Source organism: Danio aesculapii, chromosome 3 (genome assembly GCF_903798145.1).
Source record: "Danio aesculapii chromosome 3, fDanAes4.1, whole genome shotgun sequence".
In the NCBI taxonomy this organism is placed as follows: Eukaryota; Metazoa; Chordata; class Actinopteri; order Cypriniformes; family Danionidae; genus Danio; species Danio aesculapii.
The window spans coordinates 29,103,477-29,130,963 of NC_079437.1; the positions used below are offsets into that span (position 1 = coordinate 29,103,477).

The 27,487-nt window shown below is 34.9% G+C and overlaps 1 protein-coding gene across 1 annotated transcript; it reads right to left on the reverse strand.

Moving 5' to 3' along the window:
- On the reverse strand, positions 1-27,487 carry slc1a9 (solute carrier family 1 member 9). Its single transcript, XM_056453581.1, has 11 exons — positions 27,346-27,487; positions 24,203-24,346; positions 19,690-19,842; positions 19,324-19,577; positions 15,013-15,118; positions 14,799-14,925; positions 9,465-9,698; positions 8,694-8,888; positions 6,764-6,898; positions 6,168-6,600; positions 1-1,835 (listed from the first exon to the last, which is right to left on the reverse strand). Exons 1-11 carry the CDS (start codon positions 27,437-27,439, stop codon positions 1,620-1,622), a joined length of 2,091 nt encoding a protein of 696 aa, XP_056309556.1. The 5' UTR covers positions 27,440-27,487; the 3' UTR covers positions 1-1,619.

Here is a 27,487-nt window from a genome sequence, read left to right on the forward strand (position 1 = left end):
TATATATATAAATTAAAATATATATTGAGGGTGTCAAAATTAATTGTTTCTTTTGTGCACTGCGATACAGATGTGAAAAATTTGGTATCGGTTCAGTAATAGATCATGATCTATTTATGATTATGATTTATCTAATATGTCCTATATTGCGGTAGCTTACTATGGTGAGGAAGACGAGCGCGAGTAATTAAAACACTCCAACTGCATAAAAAGTTACAGCAGAAGCCCTGTTTGACTGTTATGAAGAAAATTAAAGTAAACTCCATTTACTTTACATTTCCTCTCCTCTTGGATGTTACAGTGATACTTCTGGATATAGACACGAGCGCGTGATCGCCGCTGCCATTTATCAGTGTCATTTATCGGTGAACAGTGCCAAAGCATTAGAGCCAATCGCAGCCCTTTTTGTTGAGCGTGTGAACAATCATACAGGTGTAAGAGTTTACTCGACAATATATATTTATATTTGTTTATTTGCTATAAACGCTCATGTTGTTTTGTGTATGTACTTGAGTTTTTAAAAGTAGAGTGCATATATCTGACTGTATTAAATTACAAAATTGTATTACAAATGATATATAAATATATTTATACATTTCAATACAAGAATTGTTGTGCTGTGAAGTAATATACAATTGTTTATATATAATAATATATATGTGTATATATAAATTATATATATGTGTAATTTTTTTCTATTGACTAAGAACTTCACTCACATTCATATGAGAGTGGACAACTTTCAAAGGGTCAATCGGTATAAAAAAAACACACTACGTCAGATTTGTGTAACAAGCCTGACATCACACCCACTAATCTAAACAGTGTGTTGGTCAATCTGTCAATTCTAATGATTTTCTCAGTATATGATTCAGATTTTTAAGACATGCGGAACAGGACAGGACATGAGGGGCTCGGAGAGAAACTTCCTTGTGTTACTCACAGCTGCTCATGACGTCCTCGCCACCGTCAAAAGAGAAAAAACCCCACAAATCATAAAACAGGAGATGTTTAACAACTTGGGATTGTTTATAGGAAGCAACCGCTTCGACTCATTTGAGCTGCCTGTTGTCATTTCTTTGTTTATGTTGCACTGGCAATGAACAGGGGACATCTAGGCAAAAATAAAGTAAACTAAGGCAGCTCAAATGAGTCAAGAACTTCTTTTCCTTGAAGCACTGAGTAAGTCTGGATTTTACAATGCAGAGCAATGACCTCCAGTGTTTTAACCAGTATCCCAGTAGCCTAGATAAATGATATGATAAAGGAGGACAAAGACTAAATAAAATCAAGATTGGCAGTGCACGTGCAATAAACGCTCAAAGCCACTGATCCGGTTTGTTATTGAAATCCTGTAAAAGCAAATAACCAGTGAAAGCAAATGAGTTGCAAGATACAAATGATTGGTGTTGCTAGACTATAAAGCTGATGCTAAGAAACACACTTGCCAATGAATCCTCACTAATGTCCAGTTTCTGAAAGCAAAACAAACACACAACACACGTAGGTACTCAAAGTCTTTGCCAAACAACCAAACGACAGCTTTCATCCAGCAAGGCGGGTGCTGAAATACAGAAGAAGAATTGTGAAAATGTGGAAAAGCCGTAATCTGCTCTTCTTCAGGGCAGATCACACGGCGGGATGGTGTGGCGTCTGTCGTACGCCGTGTCATCACTTTCCTCTCCGTCGCTTGCCTCGTCCACCATCTTCTCCTTCTCCTCGTCTTCTTCAGTCTCGCTTCCTTTATCTCGTTCCCGTTCCCTCAGTCTCTCTCTTTCTCTATCTCTTTCCCGGTCTCTGCCTCTCTCCCGAAAACCTCTGGGAAGTGTGGTAATCTGCGGGATATGGAGTGACTTTTAACAGCACATCCACAAGAAATACACCAAACAAGCAATAAACAAAAATATAAATGTATATAATTAGAAATTATTAAGAAAAAACTATAAATCATTCATCCTACATAAATTCATATCAGTTTGAATACATTTACTCACCTTCATGTCATTACAAACTACAATAAAATGTTTGTATTTGATTTAATTTTGTATAATTTTATCCTGAGCAGAAAATAACTGCAAGTGACAACATTGCTGTCAAATGTATCCATTCTTTGGCAAGTAAAAACTATTAAAGAGCCCATATTATGGCTTTTTGAAAATGCCCTTCCATGTAGTGTGTCACACAGCTCTAAGTGAAGTGAAATATCCAGCTAAGGCTTAAATCTGTAAGTGTACAGTGTTTAAAACTATTGATTCATCTATAAAAGAGTCGACTCATAGTGCTTCAAACGAGTTGTCTTGATAACGAGTTATTAGGTGTTTCGCGATGACGCAGCTACGAAACACAAGTAGTTGCACGCGCAAGCCCGGGAGATTTGAAACCTGCGGCTCCGCCCACTAACAGAAAAAAGTCACACACACACACACACACACACACAGAGACACACAGACACCGGTAGAATGAAGTCACGCTGTGCAGATGGAGATTATTGACAATTCACCCAAAGATGAAACCTTAGCATATAGCCTAGCCTTGAGCAGATCGAGAGCCTCTGAAAACTACCTGCTTACAAAGAAGACTTCATCAGTTTGTTAAAGGAAGGATCGGTAAAGACTGTCAGAACAAGGATCAGTGGATCATGAATCAGTTTCTTCCCCCATTTCACCAGTGTAAGTACGTGCGATTAAAATTGTTGCCTCGTTTACTCTATCTTGCAAATTATGCATTTAGTTGTGTTTTGTTACTTGTAACCGCGTGTGCTGTATCAGGTTAACTCTTTATATTCTCATATCGCGTGTAAAGCCACGTTGAAAACGCGACGCGTGCCGCTTTGTTTATGGATAGTCAGCTGTGTGTGTGTGTGTAATGTGTGTGTGTGTGGCTCCTCTGAGGACGGTCGTTTGTGTGAGTGTCTCCTCTTAGGAGGTTGATGTGTGTGTGTGCGTGTCTCTGAATAGGGTAAAGCTCTAGGCAAAGGGTGATCAAAGGGACCCGTTTGTAAAGTGAGGACTTTAGGGGGTGTCGCGGTTGAAATCTTAGGGTTGTAATCGCGGATGTAACTGAGGACGCGGAGGGGGAGGGAGGTGTCGCCGCCGCGCCGTCTCTATTCTGGACTCGCCGGCCCTGTGTGTGCGTGTGTGTAAAAAGAGCAAGTAAACTGCTAGGACATATCCTCGCCAGTTCTTGGACTTTTTGCTTGATAAAATAATTAGTCGTCAGTATTTTCTAGTCCATCGTCTGTATTTACATTCACCCACTGGCAGCCAAAATCCACTATGAAGCGTGTGTACACTGTGACTACTTTTATATTGTTGATAATCTGCTGGGCATTTCACTCTGTCTCGCCCTGAAGCCTGTCAGTGTCGTCGACCAATCGCAGCAGCCTGTCATTGGTCCAATCAGCGCAGATTAGCTTCGCGCTGAGGACGGGTTTGGGTACAAATGAATCGCTGAACGACTCATATGTGAGTCGCTGGGATAACTAGGTAAAAATAAATGCATATTATAAGACCATCAAAGTGTTGTTTGACCTTGCATGCATATTAGACTGTTGTTGGAGACCCTTACAACCGACATATGACCCTATTTCATCTATAATATGGGCTCTTTAAGTTACGCATAATTTACAGTGTAAAAGAACATAAGGACATCACAAGCCACATTGCATATCATACGTTTATATATTCTTTTAATATTTTCTAATCGAAATAGTTTGTTAGTCAGTGTTTTGGTGTTCAAATATTTTCCATTTCTGATTTTGACAGCTTAATAATGTATGTTCTTCAGCACATTTAAAGGTAAAGAGTTGACTTTGATTCTTTAAGTAGCATGGTATATTAACAATATTAACAATAATAATATAACTTATCAAATATACAACTAATAGTTTAACTGTAAAATATATAGACAATAACAACATCACAAAATATCTGAAACATTGGGTCTCCTTCACTAAGCTTGTGTAAAACAAGGTGATTTGAGTGTCAGTATACATGATATGTTTTTGTGGCCAGACAGGTTAGTCCCAGTATTTCAGAAACTTAAATTTTCTACTGGAATTTTTATGCACAACAATCTCTAAGGTTTCAGAGAATGATCCAAAGGGAAGAAAATATCTAGTAAGCAGAAATTAAGTGGGTTAAAATACCTTAATAGGTTTAATATACTGAATTGGCCTCCAGTCACAGATCTTTGGGATTTACTGAAAAAAGTGATTTTTGCTATGGATGTGCAGCAAACAAATCTGCAGAAACTGTAAAGTTATTTCATGTCATTGAGGATTCAGATCTTTCATAAACGTTTCCAGCAACACGAATCAATGCCATAAAGACAATTTTGATGGTGATAGTGTCCAACCCTGTACTAGTAAGGTGTACCTAATAAAGCGGCCTGTGAGTGTATAATTAAAATAAAATAACTAAAATAACTAAAATAATTAGGTAAACCTTGATATATATATGTATATATATATACACACATTTATATATATATACATATATACATATACATATATATATATATATATATATATATATATATATATATATATATATATATATATATATATATATATATATATATATATATGTATATATATATATATGTATATATATATATGTATATATATATATATATATATATATATATATATATATATATATATATGTATATATATATATGTATGTATATATATATGTATATATATATATGTATATATATATATATGTATATATATATATATATATATATATATGTATATATATGTATATGTATATATATGTATATATATATATATATATATATATATATATATATATATATATATATATATATATATATATATATATATATCATATACATATATGTTATGTAAATTTAAATATATATGCATATGAAGTATAATAGTACAGATAACAGATTCATTGTATTTTAATTGGTTTGGGAATGGTGCAATTAGCATCTGACATGATAGTATCTTAAGACTAGAGTGTTGCATATTTGACGAGACAAAAAAGGCTGTAAAGAGAAGTTATGTGGAAAGCCCTCATGTGTACTGTAGACTGATTGTTAGCAGGGTGTAAATTACAGGGTTTGAGAGGGATTGACCCACCTAATTAACGCCTTATCACCCCTGAAGGACGTCAAAACAAGATGTATGGAGGGGTTAGTCCTTTAATACTGAGACATTTCACTCTGATCTGCATTTCAAATTGTAATGTTAATAATTAAGATAATAGATAACATAAATATGCATTCAAACATGCATATAACAGTTCAAACCATTGTGTCTGAAACTGGCAGATCTAGAGCATAGATAGACATCGTGTTCACAACCCTTTGTTTTCTCGTAAAAAAGATGTTTCTATCTTAGCCTGAAAGTAATGTCAAATTAGACACATAGTTTGTAGTTTGACCTACAGTAACATCTGAAATAGCAAATCAGCGGTCAGAATACACAAAATATTCATCAAAACGCTGAAAACTTAAATGCATTTCATTAATAAACTAGATCTAACTAAAAATAAATACATAAATAAAGCATGTACAGTATTACACTAACTAACCAAAACAGTTGACCCCCCTGATTGTCAATGTATAATTTGCACACTGATTGTTAGTATTTATCCAGCAATCATGTAGAATACTGCATTACTGTATAGAATACTCAATACTGTACACACATTTTGTGAATTAGATCCAGAATATTTGTTACACACAAACACAAATATGTGATCACTCTAAAATCAATGAAATTTTTTTCAGCAAAATTATGAACTGCTTTAATCCTTAAAGTAAAACTTGAAACTATTTGGGTCCACATTTTATTCGAATAGAAAAAAACTGATTTTATAGAGTATATTAACAAGTAATTCAGACTCAGGTTTTTAAACTAAATTAAGCAAACCACTGAAAATGATTTGTTCACATAAATAACTTCTATTAGAAGATGTTTAGAAGACTTGGCAATACAGTGTTGTTGTGTCCCACAGAAGAAACAAATCAACATGAAGGTAAGTAAATAATGACAGAAAATTTTACTATCCCTTTATGACCAATTCACTTTCCTAATACTTTACAATCTAAGCTCAAAAAGAGAAATGTTAGAAAGTCAAATATAATATCTCTATCTTTTTCTCTCAAATAATTAGAGAAAGTGAAAGGCTCACCTGGTTGTCGTGAGTGGGCAGGGCGCAGTATCCAGGCTCCATCCTGCGTAAAAGACGAGGGGAATGTGTTCGGAAAGGCCTCGGGGAGTGAGAGCAGACGGAGCGTGGGGAGGGCGAGCGAATGGAGTGAGGGGATGGAGAGCGGACCGAACGGGGCGAATGCGGGATGGAGTGCGACTGAGACTGTGAAGGGGTCAGAGACGGAGCATGATGGTTGAGCTTAGGGGGTCGCGGGGAGCGAGGGGGCAGTTCGGGAGGTTTGAGAGGGTCTATGAGGTCTATTTCAGTGAGGAGTGGCGGAGGCGGAACAAACTCCTCGTCTGATAGAGGAATTTCCCCGTCAATCACAGCAAGCTCTGCCCGTGATAGGTGGTCCACAATGCCCGCCCCGAAAGAGTCGCCAACCACATTAATGGAGGTGCGCATTCTGTCGCTGAAGACAAAGATACAACATACGGCTCTACAAGCTGATACAGAACAGCTCAGGACAGCTGTTTATGTTTAGGAGGACAGTTGGTAATTAGTCACACACAAAACCAGCACAGGGAATGTAAGCGACGACTCGGTGCATAAACTAAACAGATGTTTGAACTCACAGGAGCCAGTCGACGGCGACGAGAAGGCTGATATCTTGAGTTGGTAGGCCCACAGCGGTCAGGATCAGCAGCATGGTGACCAAACCTGCACTGGGAATACTGGCAGCTCCAACACTGGCTAAAGTCGCTGTCATACTGCAAAAGAAAGAAAGAGGGTGGATTAAACTACAGCACAAAACTGAGGCAACTTGCATTAGCACCGATAAATATGGTCTGTGTGTTTTCACCAATCAAACATCTATGTAGATCCTGGAACAACATTCCAATCGGCCAATCAGAATTAAGGTATACATTTACAGATTATGTTAAGTTTAAGTTTACGGTTAGGGTTACATGATTGTTATCCAACTATTATTCCCTATTAGTTAGAGTTGAGCTTAGGGGTAGGGATTAGGTATTGATTACATTTTTTAACAAAATAAAGGTCCAGGATCAACATCGATGTTAATGGGGTAAATGCACACAGACTTTTAATTTTCAGCCAGGCAGCCCAAGGGCTTCCAGTGAACTGTCTTTCCATTACAAAATTGTCACATTAAGGATCTGTTTTCTTTAAAAATCAGCGATCTTCACTGCCTGTTAGATATACGATATGAAGTGGGTCTCAGATCGGACAAGAAGCACTGTATTAAATTCCATTTCTCCCACTGCCATGTCTTTAAAATAAGACCAATTTACACCAGTATTTTCAATAGAATTTCTGCGCTAGCCTGTTGCTACTGATGGCACTAGTGGTTTTAACGGTCTTTCATATCGTTTTACGCTTGAACAGCTAAATGAATGCTTAAGTCTATTTAACTGAATGTTTTGTAATTACAACAGGGATGCTATAAAAAAACAACCTTTTGAAATTGACAATAGTCACATTAAGCTTTCACCGAAGTTTATTGTTGGCTTTAGAACTCTAGCTGTGCATAAAGCGCTTCCAGGGCCAGAGATATTTTGCTATGTGGATTTTTATTCCAGTTTACCAGTTCACTATATTTATGCTACAGTATGCTGTAGCATTCATTAAAAAACTTTGTAAATTACATGAAATACCGTATATAGTATAATTTAAAACATTTTTTAATGAATGCTACAGCATACTGTAGCATAAATATAGTGAACTGATAAACTGTAATAAAAATACTGTAAATATGAAATATGATTTACTTTACTATAGTATGATACAAAAACATAATATTTACTATACTATAAATTACTACAGTATATTTTCATTTGCTAATAGAGAAAAAAAATCCAATGAAAGAAAAACATGTTATGTAGTTGTTGTTCCACTTTTTTGTAACCATCACACCTATATAGCCAAAAACAACTGTTGTAAAAATTGTTTTGCAAACCACAAGTTAAATAAAGCCACATATGTAAAATTGAGACAGGTTTAAGCAGCAAAAACCCACAGGAAAATGTTTAAAATAGAACACAAATGAATGATTATGCGTAAAGATAAATAAGTATATAAATAAATAAGTAACTATGATAAGTATAAATATTCAAATCAAATCAAATAAAATCTAAGGATGACAGCAGATATAAAAATATACATACAATTGTACTCATCACAGACAATAACATACAGTTGTACTCGTCATAGACATAGGCAATAAAAATCTGAATGTGCTTACTTAAACTAAAATGTAATCACAAGAACAGTACATATTTGCAATTATATTGGTAGATTTGGCAGATGCTTTTAGCCTAGTGCCAGGCTCAAATAAAATAAAATAAAATAAAATAAAATAAAATAAAATAAAATAAAATAAAATAAAATAAAATAAAATAAAATAAAATAAAATAAAATAAAATAAAATAAAATAAAATAAAATAAAATAAAATAAAATAAAAATAGTTAAACATTAGTTAAATGTGAGTTTTCTGATGAAAGATTTATTACAGCCACAGTTTGTCTAGTTCCAGAGAGACTCACCTAACAGTAACGATTTGTCCTCCATCTAGGGCAATGTCGTTCATCTGGGCGATGAATATGGCTGCCACGGCTTCATAGAGTGCAGTGCCATCCATGTTTATGGTGGCTCCAATGGGCAACACAAAACGAGTCACACGCTTGTCAATCTTCAGATTCTCCTCCAGACAACGAAATGTTACTGGCAACGTCCCAGCACTGAAAAAAAGTTGTTCAACAGCTCTTAATGTGTTGTTTTAAAGACTGCCCAGACAAAATACTAGTCCAAAAAAGTAATTACTTCAATTAATAAAAGAAAAAATCTAAAGGCTTGCATGCATATTCTGTGCCAAACTGACAGTTGGTTTAACATTCAGAAAATGGTCTGGCTCAACAGATGTAATCCCAGATTTATTCACAAACAACTCTCTAAAATATGTTTTCATAATTTCCCATCCATTTAGACTGATTAATCACTCTAGACCTCGATTCTGGACAATATCAGAAAGTGTTTCGTTTTCGGCCAGATTAGGTTACGCGGATGATTTATGTGGCTGTAAAACATAACAAGTCATCCATCTGATTTTTCTGGGTAATGTTTGAGTTTATATTAAAAGTCTTAGACCACATACCAGTATAAACCATCATTTTGAGCATGAGAATGTGCTTTGGCTGCGCTATATGTAAAACAGAGATAGATTACAGTCTCATATTTCATCCAAATATGACCTTTAACTCTTAAGTCTGTGTTGCCAGACCCATTCAACCATGATGTGAGTAATCTGCTGTCTATACCTGCTGGCTGTTCCCAGAGCAGTGATCCAAGCCTGGAAGATACCAGAGTAAAACATAAAGGGATTTTTCCGAGTCACGGCGAAGAATATGCATGGCAGGATGAGTCCGCCATGAATGATGAGTCCGACGATGACTGTGACCATGTACATGCCCAGCTGTCTCGCCACCACTTCCAGATCACCGATGGCAGCTATTTTACCACAGATGAGGGAGGCAATGCCAACTGGAGAGTACCTGAAGACATAAGATAATATTCTTATATTAGTTTTGATCTCTTATATAAGAGAAATGATATGTAACTTATATTCCAAAGTGACTCATATCAAAGTCCCTTTAAAGAAAGTCAATTCACTCGGCAGCCATTTTTGAAACATCTCTCGGGCATTCTGTTTGAATGGGGAAACATCAAATTCTCCAAAACTGTTTGCCAAGCTTACGATTATATATTTTTAATCACCAATAAAATTAAGCAACCACCGTTTCATAAGTTTAGTTTCTAAACGTTCGAATCAAACAAAATCTGCAATTTTTTCAGGGTGCCCAAGCTAATGCGCATGAGCTCTCGAAGACAATGAGATAACTTCATTTATGGCCGTTCTAAACATTATCATACTCTGAATAATGCTTCGTCAACTTGCGCTGGTCTTCTGAAGTAATTCACAACTTAGTCTTGATGGCGAATCTCCTCCAGAAATAACTCTTTGTTTACAAGTTTGTAGTTTGTGAGAGTTTGAGTAGTTGCTGCTGTCATGTGATGTGCGTTTGACAGGACGGACTGTACCTCACGTTCGTTTCATACAGATTATCATACCAAAAAACTTTTATGTTCAAGTGTAGTTGCTGCATTTGAAAGTACAGATTTCAAGCTTTATGTGGAATATATATATATATATATATATATATATATATATATATATATATATATATATATATATATATTTTTTTTTTTAAGATGTATTTTTGGACTTTATTATATAGGACAGTATCTAGACAGGAAGCGAAGTTGGAGAGAGAGAGGGGGGTAGGGTAAGGAAATGTCCTCAAGCCGGGATTCGAACTCGGGACGCCCTAACATGCTACTCCACCATATGTTGACGCGCTAACCACTAGGCTATTGCACCGACTATGTGGAAATATTTCTTATGTCTGTGAAGCAAGTATTTGCTGAGATTCCAGTGTGTTTGTTGACCACATAAATTGTTGTTAAAGCACACATTTGGTCCGAGCCTTTCCCCTGGAGAAACGTCAGTCTATAGCGATCGATGACTGGCTCCTGTACTAGCAGTCGGGGCTTCATTCGCCATATCGACCGTTACACTTTTCCCCATTCAAAACTATATGTGTAACAATACTTGTGTATACATGTGTAATGCAATTATATGTATATGCAATTAATTGAATGAGAAACGTGAGAGACAATGAGAAAGACATGTGAGTATTTGCACTGAGCATTTCCATTTAAATAAATTTGTTGAGACATTTATAACATTTGACGTTCTGTTCGCTTTGCCGTTTTAGTTATCCTACATTTCAGTTCTGAATGCTGTTAAATGTCAAGTGTTGTGGAGGAACGGAAACTGAAAACACGTTACTAGTGTAAACATTTGATCTTATTTAGATATACCGATACCTATTTTACAATATTTCTGAAAGAAATGATAAAATGTGACTTGCACACCAGTGCATTTAATTTATTTAGTCATTTTTAAGCTGCACTGTAATGTAGAAATTTGTTATGAAACGTGACATACGTTAAACAATGTTGGAGGGAAAAATGGAGGCAACTATTGTTTGTATAGCCGAATTGTTTGTAAAGCTAATTAGAAATTAAAGTCAATTTTACAATTTTACACAGTGGATAATGGGCAAAAAATGTTAATGGCAAGCAACACATAACACTATTATTTATTCATTTGGCAGCTCTGTTAAAACGGATCTCAAAATTTTTAAGCAATATGTGCAGGCTGGACATGAAAATGTCAAAAAACATTCATATCAAGTAGGACTCGGCGATTTGGCCTAAAATCAAAATCTCGATTAATTGAACCTTTTACCTCCATTACGATTAATGAACGATTATTTTGTTTATTTATTAAAATTTTTTGGCCTCATGGTTCACTGACAAGTTTTGTACAGTAAATATGTTCACATATTACAAGTGAGACATATTTAAATGAAGGGTGCATTACTTAATTTTAAAACAATTAAAGGAATCACTATCTATAATTATTTATTGAACATCATATTTGATGTTTGATGTTCATATCAAATTTTCCGTCTCAAGCCATCTCTGGCGCACCTTCCAATCATCGCCGATGTAGTGCAAATGTGCGATGTGTAGTTTTGAGAGGTGCTTTGAGAGGTATACGAGTTCGTGAAGGCTGCGCTGGACCATACCCGTGCATTCGATACAGAAGTTTACATCCGCCTTAAAAAAGCGAGCTCACTTAACTCAACAGGCGGTAGGAAAAGTAATTGGAAAGAATTGACCGGGAAAAATTTGATCGATTACAGGTTCAGAATGTCGATTTCGATTCCTTTTCAATTTATCGCCCAGCCTTAATATCAAGCCCCGATTACTTGTCATTGTTTCTTGTTCTCGAATTTCATTTGTCATTAAGCTGTAGAAAATAAAAACTAAAATTTATATCATTTCATAATAATTTTTGTCAATCAATCAATCAATCAATCAATCAATCAATCAATCAATCAATCAATCAATCAATCAATCAATCAATCAATCAATCAATCAATCAACCAATCCTTTTGTAAGCGTTAATAGTTTAATGTATATTTTAATTAATTCTTGAATCAGATTAAATTAAATTAATTAATTATCATTGTATTTGATGGAATATTCTGAATTAATTTATGTATGTGTGTCTAATAAAACATTGGAGCAAAGACAAAATACAGTCCAAATCAATCATTTAGTTTTACATGTACTTTTATAAATTTCATTACCTTTTTTGCCCACAGAGCATAATTGACTCCTATATCTGCTTTTGTTTTAGTCAAAATCCTACACAGGAACATCATCATATTTCCCTGTTTCGCAACTCGAGCGGCATATTAGAAGATTTTACTTATGTGGCCTGAATTTAATTCATCTAAAAAATCATGTATAAATATTTCACCGTGTGTTATGGTAAGCAACAGATGATGTTTATTGTAGCATTTAGACAGTTTACATACTACAAGCGGAAAACACAGAGCGCAGTTAGTTACAGATGGGATGGATCTGGGCTCATCCAAGTGTGTCTTTGTTGTCATATGCTTTTGTTTTGGGGTGTTTACTCATTTAGTGTTTGTTCTTTTAATGCTAAAAAAATGTAATATGAAAGAACATCTTCCTTCCCACCATCTCGCTCCTCTTGTGCTGTAAAACGGCCTGTTGGCTTTAAAGATCAAGCATTTCATTTCTACAGTCATGATTCATACGGTAAGCGCTCTCTCTGCTTTTGGCTATGTCTGTCTTTGCCAGCGTGTGGGTATCTGTCTGCGGTCTCTGTGTCGGAATATGTATTACATCCAGGATAAAACTCCCACATTTACTCATGGGAACACAAGTACGATGTTGCTCTCTCTTAGATTCCTGTGCTGACAAATTCCCATCACTCTCTCTCTTCCTTACACGCTATACTTTTCTCTCGTTCTAATTTTAATAAGCACCACCGAACATGCTGACATACAGTCAAATCACCAAAAATTATTCAAACATGATATATATAGTGCTTCCCACAGGTTTGAAATATACTTGTGGTCAGCACATAAATGGTCAACTGCCTACGACAAACAAAAAAAAGGTGATTTTAACCTACAATTTTATTTGTTATGACAGTTATACACCTTTTCTTTTCAATGGGTTAAAGTTTTAAAAAAAAAAGACAGTTGAAATAAATGAAATCCACAATTTCTCTTACTTTTTTCGCACACACAGAACCAGCAGTAGGAAACGTGCAGAGTGAAAGGAGATTTTCCACTGGTTAATTGATCGCAAATGTATGGCTTTTTTGGACAGATACAAAAAAGTGTAAAAGAATGATAATAATAGTATTATTCATGTTTCACCACCAAATATACCTGGGCGGCCGTTAATAAGTAAAGTCTATGTGTAGGATGCACTCTATATATATACATATACATATACATATATATATATATATATATATATATATATATATATATATATATATATATATATATATATATATATATATATATATAGTGCTTCCCACACATAGACTTTACTTATTTCCTTATTTTTATTTTTTTTTACTAGTGAGTACAATACAAGAAATTATCTGACAAAAAGTCATGACAACTAATATTTTGACATTACTTTGATAAGAAAAACGAATTTGCTTTAACTAAAAAGTTTAAGCCAACAAGCCTTTTTTACAGTGTACAATTCATATACATTTAATTCAATTCATTTCAAGTTTATTTGTTTATAATTGTTTCAAATCAGCTTTACAAAGCTAAACAAGCAGCTTTACAATTTCATAATATTATATAATTATCAGTTACCACAACTTTATTAGTTACCAATACCCAATTAACTAGTAACTAATAGCTTTTAACAGTTAAAGTTATTATAAAGATGTTATGATCATCAGCGATCCCTTCTTGAAAGATCGCTGTGAACTACAAACTCATCAATGAACTACAAATCCCTGCATGTTGTTACACACACCGGTCACCATTCTCCACTCATCACACATGTACAGCTGACTCTTGTTATTATTGATTACCCGGACTATATATACACTCTACACACATCAGTGTGCAGTCAACAATGAGTCTTTGTTGTTTCCCGTCATGTATATTTCCTTTATTTAAAGGGTGAACTAATAAAGTATTAATAGTTGTGTTAATATTGTCATAACAGCTGTCTGATTAATTTTAGGTTGATTGTAATCCATTTCTTACAAAGTCAAATTTAGCATTCTTTTCATATTTTAGAATAATTTTCTAAACTATACTGAATAAACATAAACAGTTAAATTATATAATAAAATATTACATATATTAAACTAAAACATAGAAACTCAATGAAAAGTCTGGTTAAAATTTAAAATAGCAATGAACAGCAGAAGAAATAGCAAAAATCGAAGTTAAGAATCAGCCTGTAATCCTCAAATTGCAATCAGATCATAAACATTCCAGTTTAAATGCTCAGTACAAAAATCTTTAATATTTCCCCAGGAATCAAAATGTAGAGATAAAGTTGTGTTGTAGAAGTGCATCAGTAATTAAAAAAATAACTTAATTTGTTTCAATTGCTACAGATCTATAATTTGGACACACTCATGATGACAGCAGAATACTGACCACATGATCATGGACACCATCTTCATGATGATCTCATTAAGGATGTTGAAGAAATCAGACATGAGCTTCCCTCTCTCTCCCATTTTCCCCATGCAAATACCAAACGTGATGAAGAACCCAATCAAACCTTACAACACAGAGGGGAAAAGGTGTAAGGACATTTATATTGCATTGTTTGAGTCATACACAGAAAAAATACAGACTATGGGCTAACCTAAAACATTCATTCCCCACTTCAGCTCTAGTTTCTTCCTATTGACGAGGATTGGTTCAGTTTGGTTCTGGACTGGGATGGCTACTTTCTTCAGCACTGTTTGAACCTGAAAAGGGAAACAAGAAACAGATGATGATTCTATAAAACTGTACAAACTCTCAACAATATAATATCCAGTCAAGATTTACTATTATTTTTGACATTTGCATATAACTTGAAAAGGATACATATAAAAAAAAATGTAAGTAATACATTTAAAAACTGTAAATTAGCTTGTGGTTTATATATGGTCATATTTTTGCATATATTTAGTATTATATGAAACATGCTAAGAATTATATTCCAAAATACATAATTCAGTTAGCACTATTAAAGCAAACACGCACAACGTGTACTTGCAATGGTGCGGAATGATTTGTATAGCACATTTCACACACACTGTAGTTTCAATTTCACACAAATTGTATAATAATTGCTGTTTATAGTGTAGAGCAATAATTATTTTGTTTAATGGTCATATTTTCCCTATTTTCTCTGTCCTGAATGCTATTAAATGCAGTTGTTGTGGAGTGAGAGGAACTAAAATAAATGTTTAGAATGCTTGCAAACACTTAATTTAAGACTACTGGCAGCCAATTTTCTAAATTAAATGATAATTTTTCTGATTTAAATTATATTCTAATATTTCTGAATAAAATGTGAACATGTACACCAATGCTTCAAATGTAAAGTGTAATACCATATGTACACCATGTGTTCATATCATTGCATTGCAAAACGTTGTCTTAAAATTCAAGTAAAATTAATGAATTATCATATAATTTAAGATGACAGTTTTTAGTAGCCCAATATTATTTTTGGTAGTAAACAACATGTGTCTTATGATTCATAGTGCAAAACAGTAAAATAATATTTCTAAACATAGCAAACATATTCACTGGAAGGAACTCCTCAGGTGATTCTTTGGAATCAGTCTCATACACACTGCAGTCATGTTTATTACGCCTTAAGTACTTGGATCCAATAAGTACTTAAAGGTTTCCATGCATTTGGTTAAATGGAAGAACACCTGCTTCTTTACTACTAAATAAAAACCAGGGTCAAGTTCATAGTTTGTCTGTCCTGTCAATGTTTCATGTATCCCTATTTGTCCTGTGCTTTTTCCTAAACAGCTTTGCTTTTGTTTGTGTTGGCCATGTGCTCCTCTTGTCTGGCCTCCTTGTTTTGTTACCACACCCCTTTATTTAGACTTTGTTAGTCTGATTGTTTTCACCTGTGCCTCATGTGCTCTGTTCCCTATATATTGTACTGTGTGTAGAGTCATTTCTTTGCTGGTTTGTTCAATGTGAATTTATGATCTGACTTATCTTGCCTGTTCTCGTCTATTGGTTTGTGCTTTGTTTATTGCGATTTCTAGTGGTTGGCAGAGTGAGGCTTCATAAAACACTGAAACAGTTAAAGCAAGTGTGTCAAGGCTTCAAAATATTTTAAAATCTGCCTTGACAGTGACAGTCAGTGCAGACATGTTTGGTTCGAATCCAGGTTGAAGCAATTATGGTCATTTAAAATGTGGTTTTTTTTGTTCTATACTTGTAATGAGTTTTAACATCAGTCTGACATTTGAATGAACTCTTTGTGAATAAATATGCATTGTTTAGGTCATAAAAACCTTATGATAACAAGAATAAAAGACATCAAGACACAATTTCTGAATTGCAGAATTCAAACTTGGGATGCCTGCAATGCAATTGGACTATTTGTTGGCACACTGTCCACTAGGCTATGTGCTGTAGTGTTTTTGTTTCCAACCCTGTAAATCAAATGCAGATTTGCCAGGTATGTCAAGTCTCGAAAAGCTTGTGAAATGCCCTAATCCTTTGAATTGCTTCAGTCGCATGACCTGGGTATTACGAAAGACTTCAGAGAAGCTTTTTTAAAAATATCTGAGCTTCGGGATCTCGATACTGTCTCAATAAGTTTTGTGTAAGCCATCCCTAGCTATTCCTTTCTCCTGTTTATTCCATGTGTTCTTAACTCTTTTTTGTGTTCTAGTCTTTGTCCAGCTTGAGCCCTTGTAATAGTCCATCTTAATAATCCATGTAATAGTTTCCTCCATCTTCCTGTCTGTTTCAGCCTTGTACTAGTTGTTAGTTTTTAGTTGTCTCTTGCAGATTTATAGCAGTCTTTGGTCTTTAAGTTTTCTGTTTCATCTCTCTCCCCAACTTTGTCCAAGCCTGTCTAGCTTTATTTGTTACTATGATTTGTATTTTTTTCTTTTTCTTTTTTATATCTATTTAGTATTATTATTTTTCTTGGATAATTATAAGAGCAATTCCATGCAAATGTCAACCTTGCCATGAAAAAAAAAAAAAGTTTTCACCAAGATACGGAAACTGTTTCTGGGTTTTTTGTGTAAGCAAGTATTTTACAGTACTTTACAATACTTAGAAATGCATCTGTCTGTGTTTTAAAACTATTATATTTGATTTACCAAGGTCACACAAGTGGCAATTTCACATTTATCACATCCATAATGGAGAGATGTCACATCCTTAGCGAAGCTTTTTCCTCATAAATGTCAAAATATTAAACAAAATAAAACCAATTATTTTTGTTCTATAGTGAGCCATCTCTTATCCTTTTGATTAGCGTTGTTTCTTTTGGGTTGTGCAGTTTAATTCAAAGAATTTCTACAAAGTATACTGTAAACTGTAAACTCCAGACTTTTATTGTCACATCCATAACACGTGTTTATTTTCCTCATTTAAAGTGTAAAACATGTTTACAGATTGATCTTTTTCTGGTCCCTTAACTCTGTGGTCAGTTGTTCTGGAAAATATAAACAAAAGTTTCAATATAATGTTAACATATGCTTTCTATGTGAATTTATGTTTTGAGTTTTTACTGCAAATGTAACATCCATAACGCTGGAATTGCTCATAAATATTTTCTGTCCGGTCTCATGTTGATAGCAGTCTTGATCCTGCTCACCTTGATCAGTGAGTTTGCTGGCCTGCCAGTCTGGTGTTCATGCTGCTACAGTAATTCCATCTAGTATCAAGCCCTGCTTCTGCCCACTGCTGCTTTTACTCCTGGCTGGCCTTTAATTCAGGTGTTGTCTCGTCCCTGCCACTAGTTTCCCTGCGTGTTACTGCCACTACTGTTAGGACTGTCACCTTTCATCTGTCTGCATGTGTCTTGTCAATAAACACCATTGTTTAGTTTATTGCTGCAACTGGGTCCTCTTTCCATTGTGACACTCCATGTGAGCATTTAGGATAAACTTTAATTAATTTATTCTTGAGATCAGCGAATGTTAAAACTGGTTCATAAAGCATATAAGACCAAATGATGTGCAACATTTTCCACAAATAATATATATAATAAAGACAGAGTAAATATGCTTTCTATTGTTGTGAAAAATGTCAGGTTTCACATTCATCTCATGCAAACTGCTCCCACTGTCTGCAACGGTCTAAAGAGTGGACTGTATCCAAAATGTATTGAGCCTCTTTGAATTCTACACAGAACACTTCATTTTCAAGCGATACGGGGGAGATTTGAAGGAGAATAGTTAGACAGGCAATACTATTAGACTGTACATCCTAATCTGTCAAATGCGGATTTATGTTCAATGGCTCTGGCTTAGCTGTGATATAAACAAACAGCTATTGGCTGTTTTAAAAAAGGGCTATTTGATATATCTCATCTTCATGTTTCAGTTATATACACGCGGAATAACTCTGCATGCTTCAACACACTTCACAGTCCTTTAAATAGAAATGTTAAAGCTACACGAAATCTTGACTACTTTATTTTGAGATTTTAACAGATTTATGTGTTGAGCATCAAATAAGACAAAGTTAGAATCTGTGAGGTTGACGAGTAAGCCACGACCCCCCCCCCCCCTTCACCTGACAGCCGCCATGCTCATTTATGAAGCATTTTTTTTAAACATTCTGAGGTATACTTAAACTAAAAGAAGAGGGTTTCATGACCCTTTAAGTCCACATTAGAAGCTATTGCTGGCTTGATGATGCAACGAAATAATATTTAATTGTATGTCTCTGTAACTTATTATGTCAAAATTAACACATTATGTCAAAATTAAGTTGTAGCTTAGAATAATTGGTGCAACAGGCTCCTGAAGAGTGAGAAAAATTGCCCACATGTCATTAGAAACAGTAAGACTCATCTCATCCATGGTATTTTGAGATATGTGGGACCCCAGTTCATGGTAAACCAAAGTAAATACTAAATGATCTTGTTATTCAATGTAAATCTTTTCAAAGCACAAACACAATGTTTTACCTGTTGAAAACAGGCCTGGACCAGGTTCTCTGGGAAGAGGTTTCGGATTAGATCCAGAAAGGCATCCAAACTGCTGACTTCTTGATTCTTTGGGGCAGAGCTGACCTGACCAGACCTGAGTTTTGGATTCCCGGGGTGAATTCCCAGCACCAGGATGACACCTAAAACAGCAGCGATTATTGTGGTGGACATGTAGTACACCATTGCTCTGGTGCCCATTCTTCCACTGGAGCGAGCGTCCAGACCAGCCAGACCTGTGAAGAAGAGAAAGCTATTGCATCAACAGTCAAATGGCATTTTGTGTTGTGCTGGGCCACTCCTATGTAATTGAACAAGTGTAAAGCAGAGCATGTGCGTATGACTTACCTGTGATGAGACTGGAGATGATGAGGGGCAGGATGAGCATCTTCAACATTCTCATCAGGACGTCTCCAGGAAAAGAGACCATCATGAGAGTGTTTGTATCCAGGTCAGGAACATAACGCAGCATCATGCCCATTACTGTGCCTGCTATTACACCTGTCAAATCAATATTAACATCAGTTATATTTGGCCTCATTTCATTTTTTTTCCTTTAAAAAATAATGTAATAATAAGTTTTTGGCACAAGTCTTTTGGTGTTCTTTTAACCGCTCCATGCGCAAAACTCTTTTGTGCGTGGAAAAATTTCAAATCCTGAGTTTCTTCACAGCATTTTGAATTGCTTATAGAATTGCATTTAATGTTTAAATGTAATAGTGAATCCCAAAACCAGTCATAATAAGTGTATATTTTTTATTTCACTTTATACACAATCTGAGCACTGACTAAATAATCTTTTCATTGATGTACAGTTTGTTATAATAGGACAATATCTGGCAGAGATATCAATATTTAAATCTGGAATCTGAGGGTTAAAAAAAAATTCTATTGAGAAAATTGCATTTAAAGTCATCCAAATTAAGTGCTTAGCAATCCATATAACAAATCATAAATTATGTTTTTACATATTTACAGTAGGAAATTTACAAAATGACTTGTGCTATATTTGTACTATGACTGGTTTTGTGATCTAGTATCACATACAGTGTGCATATACTTTGATGTTGTAAACACATCTGAAAAATAATTAAGGACAGAGTGAGCTTCTACTACATAAATTTGACCCATTGTTTGACCCATGACCTATTTTGTGATAAACTTGAGATGTGCTTTATATTCTGTGCTTCAAACTAAATCTTAAATGAAGCCTGTAATGCTGGCAGATGCAAGTGTTCAACTTGTTCAAGGAGATGTGTTATTAGAAAAAAGGCTGCTCATTGCAGAGCTAGTAGTTGGAGCCTGACATAAAGGGTGGAGCTAGAAGGACCAACCACACCCTAACCATAACCTTATCACTAAATATAACTCCACCCATTAGGGTAACAGGAGGTGCAAATGGACTACATCAAGCTTAACCTGTTACCTACAGAGAAGTGGAGATAAAAGTCATTAGGCTCTCCAGAAAAGCTCTTACTTGTTTACGTTATGTCTTTTGCACACTCAGGTTCATTATAGCATATGTAGACAAGAGATAAGCGTGTTTACAATAGAGAGCAATGCTGGCAAGACGTTCATGCATTCCAACAGGCTTTTTTTTTTCAATTTATTTATTTTTTTCAATTTATTTTACTTATTTTTTTATATTTATCTACATCACAGCAAAACAACTCATTTCCAAGGGATAACTCAAATGGCCGGCCATATTGCTAAAAAAAAGCTTGTGCGCAATGACCCTATTATATAATCTTGAAGTTGGGAACTTCAAGGGAACATGGGAACAATATACAGTGTTAACAGGACCTGTTAAATGTCTTTCCAAATTGATATTTCACATATGTTTTACCTGAGTTTTTAGAGTCTGTTAAATGACAACGAAAATGACTAATGTACCTAACTGGTCAACAATTATAGGTACAAGCTAATAACAAGGTGTAATATAAATGGACATTTATCATTCTATAATTGCAACTAGTAACTTAATGCACATATGATCAGTGTATTGACAGTCATTTTTATGCCTTTCAATCATAAATAGAATCTTTCAATCAATCAGACACATTAAAAAGTTGGCAAATATATATTACAAATAGCTATATTTATTGCTAAGTACTTTGATGAAAAGCTGCTATATCTAGCAACAAATTTGGCAACACTTTCAGCTTTTCACAATGCCTCAAATGCACCGCAGGTCAAGTGACAAGAAGCAGCGTCATACTTTTAAAATCAATATTGTAAGTGTATCCAAGATGAAACAGCTGATCATAGTAGTTCACAAATATATCCTTATCTATGTCATTTGTCAAGAACCTATTCTTTCAACTCAATAAATGAAACAATGCATGCAGGGGCTGTGATGATATAAGATAGATTTAGTATGTATTTTACTCAGGTAAATATTACATATTTTTAATTATCCAAACAGAAATGGCAACTCTTAACCAAACTTGTGCAACTACCAATATACCACACAGGCTTAGTCAAAATACATGCTTCAGCCTGCATTTTTGTGAAACTGCAAACACATGCTTCAATACACGTTTGACTGCAGTGTCTAGCTAAAACAAATGCTAAAGACAGAATGACCCCAACAATGTTTGTTCCTTTTCACACTAATGATATTCACAGAGACATGTTATTGATGAATAAAAGATTTTAACACCAATTAATTGGCACAAACAACTTTATGTTGTTGTTTGACTCTCCTTTCTCTCTCTATATGGACAACTTTTCTGGCATAGTTTCCTCAGTCACTTCCTATGCACAGTGTTGTACTTATGATGCAGAGCATTTTAAGCATGGTTTCACAAAATTTATAACATCAATGTAAAACTATGTGATCATAGTGTACATTTGTATTGTACCATACATTTGCTTTTGAAAAAAACTATTGGTTAAGATTACAGAAGGATTTAGGTCAGTGTTTCTCTGGTCTATCTGATCTGTATGACAAGTGGCACCTTCTGGTGCATGTGTACAAGATGGACATGTATCTGAAACGTGCAACAAATCAAACCCTAATCAACTTATTTCAATTTGGCAATGATGTAGACAGCGCCCTCTAGTGGATTTGTTATCTGAAATGTACAACTAAACACAGCCGGAGCAATGCATTTTATGTTTAAAAAAATGTAGGCTGAGACACGTATTTACAATGAGCCTGGGCTGCTAATATTGCAAAACTTTATCTACACATTGCTTCGATACACCACAGAAGTGAAGATCCAAGTGATGTGCACAAATATTTTGATACATTTTTACATGAGAATTGTGGATGACCCCTAAAGTATTTTATATGCAATTGATAAGCGCACAGCTTCATATATTTATCCTTACTTGTAAATGTTATCAATTTACGCCAATATTTCCCATTCACATAAATGATTACCTAACAATAACCAAATGTTTTTTTAACTCTATAGACTTGGATGAGTATCAGCATGCGCTTTAGATAATATGTGATAATAAATAAATTTTGTATTTTGTAGGGATGCCCAAATCGATTGGCCGGAGATCGGTATTGGCCGATAATCAATTTTATGACTCAATCGGTACTTGTTAATCTGGCCAATCACATGAACCACTTGCAAGTGTTCATTAACAGGTTTACAAGCAGAGGAAGATGCATTTTAAATTCTTGTGTATGAAATATGCACTCAAAGGCACGTAATTATTCTTCCGCCCTTTGCAATGCTTCCAAATTACATTGTTAGTCATTTTTCTTCTCAAATTTTGATGTTTTATCTATTATGTTCTGTAAAGCTGCTTCTAACCATGACGTGTCCACACTAAATGTTTATAAGAGACGTGTTTAAGCGATAAGCTAAATTGTCCGTAGTGTGTGTGTGTGAATGAGTGTTTATGGATGTTTCCCAATGATGGGTTGCAGCTGCAAGGGCATCCGCTGCGTAAAAACATATGCTGGATAAGTTGGTGGTTCATTCGGCTGTTGCGACCCCTGATTAATAAAGGGACTAAGCCGAAAAGAAAATGAATGAATGTTTAAGGGATTATATGCAACATCCTTCATTTATTCTTAGGAAAGAAAAGATCTCCACTTAAGTATCATACTTGAAGGGAAATTGTGCTTTATGCAATGTTAAAGTTATATAAAGCTTGAAGCTTCAGAATCGGTACTCTGTATCGGCCGATCACCATGATGAGGAATCGGTACTCGGTATCAGCTCCAAAAATCCTGATCCCTGTCATTTTGCATTTAAAAATCTCTTCCCTCAATTACAATAGGCTGTTATTTGTTGCTGGCGGTGGGAGCAATATTTACAGTGAGATATTTTCTTCGATACAACTGAACCGACATTTTTGTGTATGGCTTCACTCTTAACCAGTGCATAACTGTCCTGTATCTGCAATATCTCAAAGCACTGCTCTATAAACAGTGTCACTACATGAGGCCAAAAATTTGCTGAGAACTATGCGCTGTGACAGATGATCACAGTTATGAAACCACAGACAAGGTTTATCTTTAATATTTCTACAAATTTTTACAAGGAAAGACTATGAGATTATAGTGGTCATGTCATGCTTTGTCGTTTTTGGGACTCAAATATTTAACAAATAAAATGTTAAGACAATTTTTACACCCTCCTTATATTAGCTCCTTACTTTCAGCTTTCACTTGTGAAATAATTAACTTAACCTTTTCCATATATTATCAACAGATTTTAGTGATAATAGTATCTCTTCTCCTTTCTCATCATCACATCATTGTGCCTGATACGTTTTATGAGTTTATGACCACCAAATAGGTGTTATTATCATAAACAGGCAAACTTATTTTATCCTCTGAAATTCCAAGGAAGGAAACGCGCACATGAAGATGTATACAAACACACACACACACCTAGCACAGTGAGGACAAGGAGCAGGTTGCGTGAAAGCCATCCGCAATCCTGCTGTGTGGTGTTTTTTAATTCTGCTTCCACTCCATCGTCCATCCGCAGTGCTGCACTTGTCTGGTTGCCCAAATGTTTATTCGTCATGTTATCTGTATGAGTCAAGAGAAAGAAAGAGAGAAAGGCCAAGTTAAATAAACACTGAAAAATAATCACTTAAACCTTCACTTAACGCCTCCAGTGAAGTCAGGCCGTCACGCAAGAGGTCAGGAGGTCAAGAATGTGCAGGAAAGCAAGGCCCTGTTCGCCCCTGCTGGTTATGGCTGTAATTACACATTTCTACTGACAAAAGCATTTACTAGACATATAACTTGAGTAAAATGTTCACTACTTAATAAAATACTTTAATACTCCGCTTTATTCTATTAAAGTCTGATAACTTAAAATTTTCTTCCAAATTTCACATAAAATACTGTCATTTATATATTTTTCTTTTTTTTCAGAATATGACAACTGGTCAACTAATAAATACTTGAAAATCAGTGTTATTCCACCAAATAATGCTTCTGAAGATTTCCAAAAATGAATACAAATATTTTGGAAAACATGGCATATTTATGTTATTTTGAGCAATTTTTATGTTTTGCTCAAAATAAAACACTTTAAATGTAGAGGGAAAGTGAACAGTAGTTAACAGAACAAAACAAGATTATATTTTATTCAAAATAACTAAAAATTGTAAATTTAGTGGAATTAAGAATTTTCACTGGTATCTTACATTTTTTACCACATCGTTGCATATCGTTGTCTTGAAGTGCTAATGTCTGTTTTATTTTTGATAAATTTATTCCAACTTTGGTCAAGTTAAATATACATTTATTTTCTTTTAAAAAAAATTACTGATCCAGACTGGTTTGGTAAAATGTTACTTGTTACTCCTATATATATATATATATATATATATATATATATATATATATATATATATATATATATATATATATATATATATATATATATATATATATATATATATATATATATATATATATTTTTTTTTTTTTTTCTTTCTTTTCTTTTTGTATTAAAGTATATGTTATCATTATTGGGTTCAACCTCTCATATATGAAAATATCTATTGTCGTTTATATATATATTATATTATATATTTATTTTTTTGTTTTTTATAATATGACAACTGGTCAATTAAATACTTGAGAATCAGTGTTATTCCACCAAACAATGCTTCTGAAGTTTCAACATGTACAAAAATGAATACAAATATGTCTGAAAACATGGGATATTTATGTTATTTTGACCAATTTTTATGTAAAAATTTCATTTTTATTTTATGATGCAGAAAGGGGGGGGGGGGGGGGGGGTGCAACACGGTGGCTCAGTGGTGAGCGTTGTTGCCTCACAGCAAGAAGGTTGCTGGTTTGAGTCCCAGCTGGGTCAGTTGGCATTTCTGTGTGGAGGTGCTCCGGTTTCCCCCACAGTCCAAAGACATGCGCTATAGGTGACCTAAATAAACTAAATTGTCCGTAGTGTATGTGTGTGAATGAGCGTGTATGGATGTTTCCCAGTATTGGGTTGCAGCTAAAAGGGCATCCGCTGTGTAAAACATATAGTGTATAAGTTGGCGGTTCATTCCGCTGTGGTGACCACTGATTAATAAAGGGACTAAGCCGAAAAGAAAATGAATAAATGAACAAAAGTGGTCAAATTATAATATTATTAGTTAGCCTTCACTTAAAAACTTGAACTGCTCACAAAAAAAAATTACACCACCTTCAGTCAGTTACTGATGAAAGCTGAGAAATGCCCACTGAAATGAATGGGAATGCTAATTGCCTTCATAATGCTAACAAGTCTTCAAAATTCCTTGGCCAAGCTCAAACAGCACAAACACAAGTGCAATGACAAACTAGCGAAAAATATCTTTCACAATACCTCAAGCTCTCTTTCTATCACGCTAATGAGCAGTGGCTGCGCAAAACAATTCGCCAGAAAGACAACAAACTCAGCTTGTGTATAAAAGCCGTATTAGCAATAGAAAAACACAAAGACCACAGAGACTGATGAATTAAGAGTAATGGATTAGTCACAAATGCTTCACCTCAGCAACACCAGCCAATATTACAGCTGGAGTGTGATGATATAAGTTGATCAAATTGCATCTTAAAACCTTGAACGGCCCTCCGCTGTGTTTACGTGAGCATGCCGACACATAACACACCACATTACCATAATTGGTCATTATTATTTTCATCTGTCGCCGTCTACGCTCATTTCACATGGAGGTCAACATATCGCACTGCCTCGTTTGACAATCTTCCTAATCTGTAAATAGTTTATTTATGACTAATTACAACCAAGTCTTTGTAGAAAGCATTCAACGTTTACGAATAAATCAACAGTTTATTAGAAAGTTCCCAAGAACACATCTGCACTGCCAATTTTTCTCATTCGCATTAAACATTTGGCAGTTCTGTGATTCGTATGATCATGGCAAACAGTCAAGCATGAGATTTACTAATTCACCTCCTCACATCACATGCATCTTACAGCTGTTTTTCCTCTTAAGCCTCCATCTCTTTTATGAAGAGGAATCAAATGATGCTGAAATTGAGGCCTGCTTCGGTTTGGAATTCACTGAAATCACCGATCGCAAAGCAACAAAAACCACAAAGCCTCACAGGAAAACATTATAACCCGCTTCAAATCTTTTAATCTTCTAAACTGCTACTTCTCAATCGTTTCCTTGCACGCACACAGAGACACATCTCTCTCTTCATATACGCGCTGTCAAACCTCCATATGGGAATAATACACATCTCCAGTTGTTTTACAAAAGCAAATGACTGCCAAGTGGGGCCGATAAACATTTCGTCAGCCTCGGCCCATTATAAACATCTGCATGAAGCCGGACACTGATTGAACTAAGGGAAACTGAGGCCTGAGTAATGAGACGTACAGAATAAACACACGTGTTCAGAAGACAGCCAAAAGACAGAGTGACATTTATATTTGTGAACAAATAGTTGAGACTTGCATCACCGTGAGGCGTTTTCGAGTCTTAAAATAGCTTGATGAGAAGAATACTCACCCGAGTGTGCCATCGAGGCCTTTTTACCCGTTGTGTTCTTACCGTTTTTTGGTGCGGTGTGGTTCTGACTCTTTGACCTCCATTTCTTTTTCTTTCTCTGGATGTTCCCTGTCCTGTTCATCTGTTTGCTGTTCATCTCAGATTTAAACTAAAACAACAGTTGCTGCTCAGACATAAAGACGGA

Excerpts from the sequence above, each read along its gene's own strand:
- slc1a9 (XM_056453581.1), bottom strand. The coding sequence starts at position 27,439 with ATGAACAGCAAACAGATGAACAGGACAGGGAACATCCAGAGAAAGAAA. Across the intron at positions 15,119-19,323 it reads TCCAGGCCTGTTTTCAACAG|GTTCAAACAGTGCTGAAGAA; the intron begins GTAAAACATTGT and ends TTCCCTTTTCAG. Across the intron at positions 8,889-9,464 it reads GCTCTGGGAACAGCCAGCAG|TGCTGGGACGTTGCCAGTAA; the intron begins GTATAGACAGCA and ends ACTTTTTTTCAG.